The sequence below is a fragment of the Mus pahari genome, chromosome 14, assembly GCF_900095145.1.
Source record: "Mus pahari chromosome 14, PAHARI_EIJ_v1.1, whole genome shotgun sequence".
NCBI classification, from domain to species: Eukaryota; Metazoa; Chordata; class Mammalia; order Rodentia; family Muridae; genus Mus; species Mus pahari.
Window position 1 is genome coordinate 65,590,827 of NC_034603.1, and position 10,869 is coordinate 65,601,695.

Consider the following 10,869-nt stretch of genomic DNA (forward strand, 5'->3'; position numbering starts at 1 on the left):
TACCCTGAAATCAACACACCGAAGATATTTCAACAATTGTATTCTATCTTCTCAAATTGTAAGTCATTAAAAGCAGACATGTCCATTTTCAGATAAAAACCTTAGGATATAGAAAAAAGTTAAAAATCTAATAATACTTTAAAGGACTAGAGGGGTTTGGTCCTCAGCTCTAGAAAAAAAAAAAAAAAAGGGACTAGAGAGATGACTTAGTGGTTTAAGAGTACTGACTGCTCTCCTAGAGGACACAGGTTCAATTCACAGCCTATTCTGACCTCCACAGATACAGATCTGATAAACAGACAAACATGTAGTTAAAACAAACGAACAGCTCCACCCAAAAACAACCAATCAACAAAAAACCCCAAACCAATGAAAAAAACCCCATATACATAAAATAAACATTTAAAAGTTAAGGGGCTAGAGAGATGGCTCAGCAGGTAAGAGCACTGACTGCTCTTCCAGAGGTCCTGAGTTCAATTTCCAGCAACCCATGGTGGCTCACAACCATCCGTAATGGCATCTGATGCCCTCTTCTGGTGTGTCTGAAGACAGCTACAGTGTATTCATATACATAAAACAAATAAATACTTCTTTAAAAAGTAAAAATAAAATAGAAAATAAAAATAAAATAAATAAAATAAAAATTAAATAAACATACAGCAGAAAGGTATGAAAATGTATAACCCAAACTGGCTCACAGACTCATATTCTTTTTTTCCAAAATGGAAAACAAATGAATAAATGAAATTACTTACTTGTCTCCTGGAAGGTTATACAGATTAACAAGACCCTTAAGATGCTTAGAAAATTCGTCAAAATTCTTTTCCCTATAGGGAATTCAGGAAGGTGGGGAAAGAGAAAATACAACAAGAAATGACTACTTTATTCTACAAAAACCATGGCTATCCAAACTCATTTAATAATCTGCTCATACCACTATCCACATAAGTCTTCTAGTTAATCTAGAAAGGAAGAAAAGCAAGCTGGGCTGCAGATGGCTCCACAGTTCCCAGTGCTGGCTGCTGCTCGAGAAAAGGACCTCCACCACCAAGGCATCTGATAGACTATTTTCGCCCCCATAGCACTCAGTGCTTATGGGGTATAGATATAAGATGCATACAGTGCAGAGACATTCATACACGTAAACTCTAAAAACTGAAAGCAAGAGGCCTGGAGCAATGGCTCAGTGGTTGAGAGCACTGCCTGCTCTTCTAGAGGACATGAGTTCAATTCCCAGTGACCTCATGGTGTTTCACAACCATGTATAATAGGATCTGTCATGTAGGCATATATGCAGGCAGAACACTCATACACATAAAATATATAAATAAATCTTTCCCTCAGATGAATCCTCTAGAGTTTAAGGCTAGCCTGGTCTACAAATTCAGTTTCAGGCTAGCCAGAGCTACACACAGAAACCGATTCTCAAAAAACAAAACACAAAACAAAAAAAGTAAGTCAAAAGGCAGTGGGACTTGGTGGTGTATGAAGTCAAAGGACCCGATAGCTTTTTGGCTCCTACATACATTTAGCTCTTCTGCTTTTAACTTCCATCCCTTTTAACATGTTACTAAGACTGGGTGCACACTACACATGTTTGATTGAAATTGTGATAAAGTACATGATCTAGGACGCAGTCTACAGTTACATGCAACCTACAAGCTCAGAGTGGACAGACGGGTTATTCTAGAGCTAATCACATACTTCAGCATACACCCGTGCCCAACTACAACACAGAATAAAGAATGTATTACTGAGGTGACTGGGTTTTTTTAATCCCAATATTCAGGCTTAAAATTTGATTCAAATGACCTTTGTGAATGAGAACTAAGAATTCAACACATGGTTAAGAAATAGAAGGGAATAAAAGCCATTATCACATTCCTACAACCCCGCCTTTCCATTTGTTTTTGTTTGCTTTGTTTCTTGAGACAGGGTTTCTATGTATAACCATGTCCGTCCTAGAAATAACTCTGTAGACCAGGCTGGCCTCAAACTCAAATATCCACCTGCCTCTGCCTCCCGAGTGCTTGGATTAAAAGCATGTGACACACGCACGCAAACATACATGCACACATGCTGTCCCCCCCTCCACTGTTTTTTTTTTTTTTTTAAAGATTTATTTATCTATTTATTATATGTGTTTACACTGTAGCTGTCTTCAGACACTCCAGAAGAGGGCATCAGATTTTTCTTATGGATGGTTGTGAGCCACCATATGGTTGCTGGGATTTGAACTTAGGACCTTCAGAACAGCAGTCGGTACTCTTAACCACTGAGCCATCTCACCAGCCCCCCTCCACTGTTTTTAATCTTAAAGAAAAACGGGTCTAAAGCAAATTAGATACTACAAGAGTAAACAGTTTATTCTCAATGCTGTAAGCATTTAAACAGAATAGCACAGTGGCAGTAAAAAGATATATTCCCTAACACACTATCACCATGCATACTAAGTGACTAAAAATATGATGTAAAGATAAGTTCCATTGGGCTCAGTGGTTAAGAGCACTAACTATTCTTCCAGAGGTCACATGGCGGGTCACAAATATCTGTAATGGGATCTGATGTCCTCTTCTGGGGTGTCTGAAGATAGTGACAGTGTACTCACATAAAATAAATCTTTTTTATTCGTTGATTAATTAAAGAGAAAAGGATATTTTAAAAAAAATAGGGGAAGGGGGGCTGGAGAGATGGCTCAGCAGGTAAGAGCACTGACTGACTGCTCTTCAGGAGGTCCTGAGTTCAATTACCAGCAACCACATGGTGGTTCACAACCATCTGTAATGGGATCTGATGCCCTCTTCTGGTGTGTCTGAAGATAGCTACAATGTACTCATATAAATAAAAATAAATCCTTTTTTTAAAAAAAGATAAAAGCTCCATTATAAATCACCCACTTCAAACAGGTTTACAAATTAATTTTAGAATATCACAAATTCATAAGTTAACATAATCTACTCCAAGTAAAAGCCAGAAATATTCATTCATTCTAGAATATTCTGATGACATTTTGGTAAGTGTCAATGCAATAGTTATATAGTTTATTTTACACTATCACCACCTATTTATTTATCCATTAATTAATTAATTCATTCAATCACTCATTTCTAATGTGCACTGATGGCTTTGGTTGTATGCATACATGCATGTATGCATACATGTATGTATGTGTAAGAGTGTCAGATCCCCTGCAACTGGAGTAATATACAGATGTAGGAATTGAACCTGGATCATCTGGAAGAGCAGCTAGTGCTCTAAACCACTGAGCCATTTCTCCGGCCCCATTGTTTATTTAGATAGGGTAGAGCTATGTAGCTCAGGCTAGCCTGATATTATATAGCCCAAAGCTCAAACTCTCGACAATTCCCCTACACTGGTCTCTGGGATACTGGAAATAATTATAGATGTATGCATACCAATATATTTGACCATATTACAACTTTTGTTGTGGTTTGGTTTGGTTTTGGTCTTTCAAGACAGGGTTTATCTGTAGCACTGGCTACCCTAGAACTTTATCTGTAGACCAGGCTGGCCTCAAACACAGAGATCCACCTGCCTCTGCCTCCCAAGTGCTGAGGTGAAAGGCATGTGCCACCACCACTGTCTGGCTATATAACAACTTTTAAAATATGTTTACAGGGCTGGTGAGAGAGCTCAGTGGGTAAGAGTACCCGAATGCTCTCCTGAAGGTCTGGAGTTCAAATCCCAGTGACAACATGGTGGCTCACAACCATCCGTAACAAGATCTGACTCCCTCTTCTATAGTGTCTGAAGACAGCTACAGTGTACTTACATATAATAAATAAATAAATCTTTAAAAAATATATGTTTACAAACCTGGTTCAGTAGTTATAAATACTGCTGTTCTTATACAGAACCCAAGTTTAGTTCCCAGTACCCACATGGTAGCTCACAACTGTCCACAAGCAGGCAAAATACTCAGATATATAATATAAAATAAATAAGTCAAAAAACCAAACATTTTAAAGGTTGAAATTTGGTATATTTGGCTATAAATATAATAAACTGCTAATAAAAAGCCTGAATATACAACCTACTTCCTCAAAGTGAAAAATCTTTCTAAGATATCCACTTATATTCAATATTCAAAAACAACAATGAACTTCCTCAAATTAAGACTTCCAGAAAGCCGGAGTGGAGGCGCACCCCTTTAATCCCAGTACTCGGGAGGCAGAGGCAGGCAGATTTCTGAGTTCAAGGTCAGCCTGGTCTACAGAGTGAGTTCCATGACAGCCAGCAGCCAGGGCTACTCAGAGAAACCCTGTCTCAAAAAAAAAAAAAAAAAAAAAAAGAAAGAAAAGAAAAGAAAAGAAAAGAAAAGAAAAGAAAAGAAAAGAAAAGGACTTCCAAAAAGTCTTATGTCTGGGTTTAAATTTAAACACAGGAATCCCACTCAGTTCAAAGGGAAAAAAAAATCAAAAATAGCAGTAAAAGCAACCAAAAATAACAGACAGTTGTCAAGCCTACGACTTTTACTGTGACAGATTAGATGTAATACACGAACATAGATTCTTCTCAAAATTGAAATGAAAATGGTTTGGAGTCAATGTTCTCATACAATTTCCAATTCAATGGTAGTACTTTGTGATGAGATTAATCTTAATTGTTAATTGATGGAATTTAGAATCACTATGGAACCAAGTCTCTGGGCATATCTAAGGGATTAGGTAAATTAGATCAACTGAAGTGGCAAGACCCATTCTAAGATATGGATGGTAAGTCCTATGAACTGAGGTACCAGACTTAGTTTTAAAATAAAAAAATAAAAAATAAAAAAGTAGAAAAGGAAGAAAGAAAGAAAGAAAGAAAGAAAGAAAGAAAGAAAGAAAGAAAGAAAGAAAGAGAAAAGGAGGAAAAAAAGAGAATTAAAAAGCATGGTGGTGAGCACCTTTAATGGTAGCACAGGGGTAGCAGAGACAGGGTTTCTCTGTACAGCCCTCGCTGCCCTCAAACTCCTCACTCTATAGATCAGGCTGTCTTCATACTCATGAGATCTGCCTGCCTCCTGAGTGCTAGGATTAAAGGCAAGTGCTACCATGCCTAGCATTCTATTCACTTTTGATCAACAAAGAATTCCCATGAATCTTTTAGCACTTCTTACCCAGTTGTGATTTTGTCCTACATACATCTGACAAGGTGTGTATGTATACATGTGTGTTCATATGTACATACACATAAATACACATATGCATATAATAAAAAAATTACAATATATATCTATGTACAGAGTTTTGATTTTTGTGATGCTGGAAGAAATTGAATCCCCAAGTGTACACACTAGGTGAATGCTCCACTACTAAGTTAACATCTCCAGCTCGTACAATTTTTTTTTAATTGAACCACAGCTTTTTAAAAAATATTATATATATATATGAATGCTCTATCTTCATGCACATCAGAAGAGGGAATCAAGGTCCAGAGTTCAGATCCCAGCGACCACATGGTGGCTCACAACCATCCTTAACAAGATCTGACTCCCTCTTCTGGAGTGTCTGAAGACAGCTACAGTGTACTTACATATAATATATATAAAATTTAATAATATTATAAATATTAAATATTTATATTAATATTAATTAATATAAATTAATATAATATAATATTAATAATATAAATATTAAATATAATAAATAAATAAATCTTTTTAAAAAAAAGAAGAGGGAATCAAATCCCACTACCGATGGTTGTGAACTATGTGGCTGCTGAGACTTGAACTAAGGACATCTGAAGGAGAAGTCAGTGCTCTTAATCACTGAGCCATCTCTCCAATCCTTATCCAGATCATTTTGATTATCACAATTGAGTGGATTCTTTTGGCAAGTCCAAAGAAAGTAGAGGCCAGGGATGCTGGTAAATGACCTACAATATATCGAGTAAATTCACTTTGGCAACGGAATGCCAATAAGGCTGGGAAGTGGTATGTACCTGTGACCTCAGTACTTAGAGAAAAAAGGCCTGAGATCAAGCATCCAAGACTATCCTACCTACATAGTGATGAGCATGAGGCCAACATGTACTAGATAAGACACTGTTTCAAAAAGACAAACACAGCCAGGGCTACTAATACACACCTTCAGTCAAGGCATTCCAGAGGCTGAGGCAGGTGGATTCTGTGTGAGTCTGAGAACAATCTGATCTACAAAGAGAGTCCAGGCCAGCCAGTGATAATCCTGCCTCAAAAAAGAATTAAAAAATATAAAAATTACCTATAATACTGAAGAGAGAAACTGAAATAGGGGTAAAAATTGTCACACTCCAGACTGGGTGTGATGGAGGGTGCTTACAACCTCAGCACTCAAAAAAAAAAAAAAAAGGAAAAGACACAACCTCACTCTCGAAATGGAAACAGGAGAGTTCAGGAGGGCTAGGATTTCAAGGCCTGGGGCGGAAGGGCGAATCACTGTAAAATGACTAACATGAACAAGACCATGGATTCAATACCAAGCACACAAAGCAAGGAAAATAAAGGCCAGGCATGGAGGTGTGCATGCCTTTAGCCCCAGCACTTGGGAGGCAGAGATAGGCAGATTTCTGGAGTTCCAGTCTGGTTCAGGACCAGACCCTGTTTCAAAAAACCCAACAAACAAACAACAAGAATAAAATAAGGTTAAAAGAATATTAAAAGTTCAAGGTCAGCCTAGACTATATAGTAAATCTAAGGGCAGTTGCAAGTACATGATAAACTTCGTGCCTCTAATCCCAACGTTTAAGAGACAGGATTGGGAGTTGAAGATTACACTTGGCTAAACAGAGTTCTGAAGCCAGTCTAAGCCACATGAAACCATGTCTCAAACAACGAACAAAAAGTCATGTTAACTCAATTCTAAACATAAAAAGGAGCAGACAGAAAGGCTAGTCAAGAAAATAAAGTTGGGGCTGGTGAAATGGCTCAGCAGGTAAGAGCGCTGACTGCTCTTCTGAAAGTCCTTAGTTAAAATCCCAGCAACCACATTGGGCTGTAATGAGATCTGATGCCCTCTTCTGGTGCGTTTGAAGTCAGCTACAGTGTACTTATTTATAAGAAAGAAAGAAAGAAAGAAAGAAAGAAAGAAAGAAAGAAAGAAAGAAAGAAAGAAAGAAAGAAAGAAAGAAAGAAAGAAAGAGGGCTGGTAAGATGGCTCAGTGGGTAAGAGCACCCGACTGCTCTTCCGAAGGTCCGGAGTTCAAATCCCAGCAACCACATGGTGGTTCACAACCAAACATAACAAGATCTGATGCCCTCTTCTGCAGTGTCTGAAGACAGCTATGTATTTACATATAATAAATAAATAAACCTGAAAGAAAGAAAGAAAAGAAAAGAAAAGAAAAGAAAAGAAAAGAAAAGAAAAGAAAAGAAAAGAAGAAAAAATAAATTCACAGCCAGGCAGTAGTGGTACACGCCTTTAAACCCAACACTGAGGAGGCAGAGTCTGAGGCCAGCCTACAGAGTGAGTTCTAGGACAGCGAAGGCCATACAGAGAAACCCTGTGTCTGAAAACCATAAATAAATGAATGAATGAATGAATGAATTCACAAGTCCAAGTTGTAAGGACCAGCAAAGGCTTCCTCCCACCTTTGAGCTGAGCTATGAGGGAAGCTGAGGCAGTATGAGGCATGGTGTCCACCAGACTGGACTCCAAGGCAACACCCTTCACCCAACCCCCACACCATACTATTTCCCTCCAGAGAACAGGATTATATCAATGCCAATGTCAGTGCCAAGAAATATATCAATATTATCTGCTTACCTTAACTGCTGTACAAGCTCTGGACAACTCTGAAATCAAAAAAATTAGGTTAAAGCATTAAATTAACAAAATTAAAAACATCCAAAAGTTTTATATTAATAGCACATGCTTCAAAACAAAAACATTGAAGCACAGAAAGCCCTTATTTCACAACATTAGAGCTGTGTGTGTGTGTGTGTGTGTGTGTGTGTGTGTGTGTACCATAGCCATCTTCCTCTATCACTGTCCTCCATGAGTTCTGAGACAAGGTACCCCTGAACCTGGAGACTTGATTCTTCCCTGAAAGTAGCTGGCCAGCAAGCATCGCTCGCCCCAGCAGTCTTAGCACCGGGTTATGGACACACCCTTTAAAACATCAGGATCTCTCTTGACCATCATCCATGGAATCTATACAGAACGGCTTGGTTATACACACTTTACGTTCATTTCTACTACAGGATTGGTCATATTATAATTGCTTTGATGGGACTGAAAGCCCGTTTTTGTATTCTGAACAACTCTTGTTCAACCCAAGCTCTAATTTGTTACTATGAAATAAAAAGGGTGGCTATGGTTGGTATTTCTACACCGCAAAGCCCTTGGTGATGTAAGAAAGACCTGTTACTCTCAACTTTATTCTAAAACTACCAGTGTGGCCCATCTTATCATCTCTACAGTGGCTCATGAAAAAACCCTAAAGCCCAAGCTATCCCCACCCCAACAATTCACTTTGAAGTATGTTCCTAGGTAAACCCCATAGATGCCAGTGAAATATCAACACATACCACAGGATTCTCCCCATGGTGAGCCACTTTTACATCACAAAGCTGTCCTGCAGGATCTAACTGCACTTCCACATAGAACATATCTGACGTGATGTAACATTCAGTGCCACTGGCACTGAGATGAGAGCCCAGTCTAGCAGGAATAAATCAAAACAAAAATTAATACAAGACACATAAGAAAGCTCCCCAAAATTAGCACTGTGTTATACATTTTTGCCCACAAATAAAATTACATACCCATTCTGTCTAGCTATAGATTCCAAACGATCAGTCATTGCTGGCAAAGATGTTACTGTGAAAAGATAATGGGGATGGGAGGGGAGGGGGGAAGGAATTCATAAAGAATATTCCAAAAAAAATGAGTATATCTACTCTTCCAAAGCCATAAACATAGTTCAGACACCTATAATCTGCAGCAAGTTTATTGAGGCTTGGCTGTGACCCAGTAATCAGGTAAAGGACATGGTGATAAGTGGTAAGAGGGTACTAAGACTGGATGTAGAAGTACCAAGGAGACATACTGCTATATATGTCTTTGAGGGTGTTTCTAAAGAGGTCTAACTGAGGCAACCCACTTGACTATGGATGGTTAGGACTAAGTACAGGGACCCAGGAGCACGGGAGCTGAGTGCCAGCATTCATCACTGCGTTCATCTGACGTCTGTACCCTGTGACCTGACATTCTGACTGCCTCGCCTTCCCCACCCAGTAGACTCACACCCTCAAACTGTAAGGCAAAAGTCAAACCTTTATCCTTAAATTGTTCTGATTAAGTATTTTGCCACAGAAATAAAAGTAACCAAGATAAAGATATATTTGATAATTATGGAGCCTGCACTGGTAATGCATGCTTTTAATCTCAGCACTCTGGAGGCAGAGGCAGGTCTGAGTCTGAACTACACACCTTTGATCCCAGCACTTGGGAGGCAGAGCGAGATGGATTTCGGTGAGTTTGAGGTCACCCTGGTCTACAAAGTGAATTCCAGGACAGCCAGGGTTACACAAAGAAATTTTGCCACAACGAGAAAATAAATAGATAGCTAAAGAAAAAACAAACAAAAAATTATAGAGTCAAGCCAGGTGTGCTAGCACAGACCTGTATAATGATAGCTAACACCTGGGGGTCAGAGGCAGAAGGATCAGGAGTTCAAGGTCAGCCTTAGCTTAACTACATAATGAAACACAAGATAGACGAGAGACAAAAAATATGAATACCAGGCATGGCAATGCATACCTGTAATGCCAGCCCTGGTCTACATTACATAATAATTCCCAAGTCAGACTAGTCTATGAGACTCTGCCTCCAAAAATAAAAAAATAAAAAAAAAATAAAGGAACAAAAGGAACAGAAATACTGCCAATCTATGTTTTTCTCCTTTTTTATTATTACTTATGTGGGTCAAGGTCTCTAACTAAGAGAAAGCATATGAGACTAATACAAAGCCGGCCAGGCTGAGTGGTGCCCTCTACTCCTAGGCTGTGACTGCCAGAGTGAGAAGGGGAAGGATGAGAACAAAGGGGGCACAGGCTGTATTATGTTTTTATTGCATTGGTGTTTTGCCTGCCTGTATGTCTGTGTGAAGATGCTAAGTCCCCTGGAACTGGAGTTACAGACAGTTGTGAGCTGTCATGTCGGTGCTGGGAATTGAACTCAAGTCCTGTAAAAGAGAGGCTGGAGTTCTTAACCACAGAGCCATCCCTCTGGGCCCCCAAAGGATTGGATTCAATTTCAAGAACATGTACTTTACATGCTGTAAACTCCCCTCAGTTCACTGGTAGCTCCCCAAAACAACAAAAAAAAAGAATTTTCACGCCTTAGATCCCAGCACTTGGGAGGCAGAGGCAGGAGGATTTCTGAGTCAGAGGCCAGCCTGGTCTACAGAGTGAGTTCCAGGACAGCCAAGACTACACAGGAAACCCTGACTCTGAAAAGAAAACAAAAACAAAACAAAAAAAAAGAACAAACAAAAGAATGCAGATGGCGGCAAGGAAGCTGAGGCACAGTAAGAGTGCCTAGCACGTGTGCAGTCCTGGGTTTGAGTTCTGCCACCAAACAAAATAAAGATGGAATCAACCCCCAGGTCTATGAACAGATGGCTGAATAAACAGCAGGTAGAATTCAGTGGAGGACCATGATGGCATTATCTATAGAGTGCCAGCACTGAAGAAGTAGAAGCAAAGGTGATCAGGCCATTTTTGGCTACATAAGGAGGTTTTGGCCTACCTGATTAATAGGCAACCCTGTCTCAAAATCAGGAGGGGAAAGCCGGGCCTGGTGGCGCAGGCCTTTAATCCCAGCACTCGGGAGGCAGAGGCAGGCGGATTTCTGAGTTCGAGGCCAGCCTGGTCTACCAAGT

General features: G+C 39.4%; 1 protein-coding gene across 4 annotated transcripts in view; it reads right to left on the reverse strand.

Moving 5' to 3' along the window:
• Positions 1-10,869, reverse strand: part of Med1 (mediator complex subunit 1) — a 43,395-nt gene that overhangs the window by 21,600 nt on the left and 10,926 nt on the right. For all 4 annotated transcript variants that reach the window (XR_003845135.1, XM_021214031.2, XM_021214029.2 and 1 more), the window contains exons 4-7: positions 8,750-8,804; positions 8,513-8,645; positions 7,749-7,777; positions 756-827 (exon numbers count right to left, since the gene is read on the reverse strand). Coding sequence is in view for 3 of the 4 variants with exons in the window: in XM_021214031.2 (XP_021069690.1) it covers positions 756-827; positions 7,749-7,777; positions 8,513-8,645; positions 8,750-8,804 (289 nt within the window). In the remaining variant the exon portion in view is untranslated. The remainder of the gene's footprint in view (positions 1-755; positions 828-7,748; positions 7,778-8,512; positions 8,646-8,749; positions 8,805-10,869) is intronic.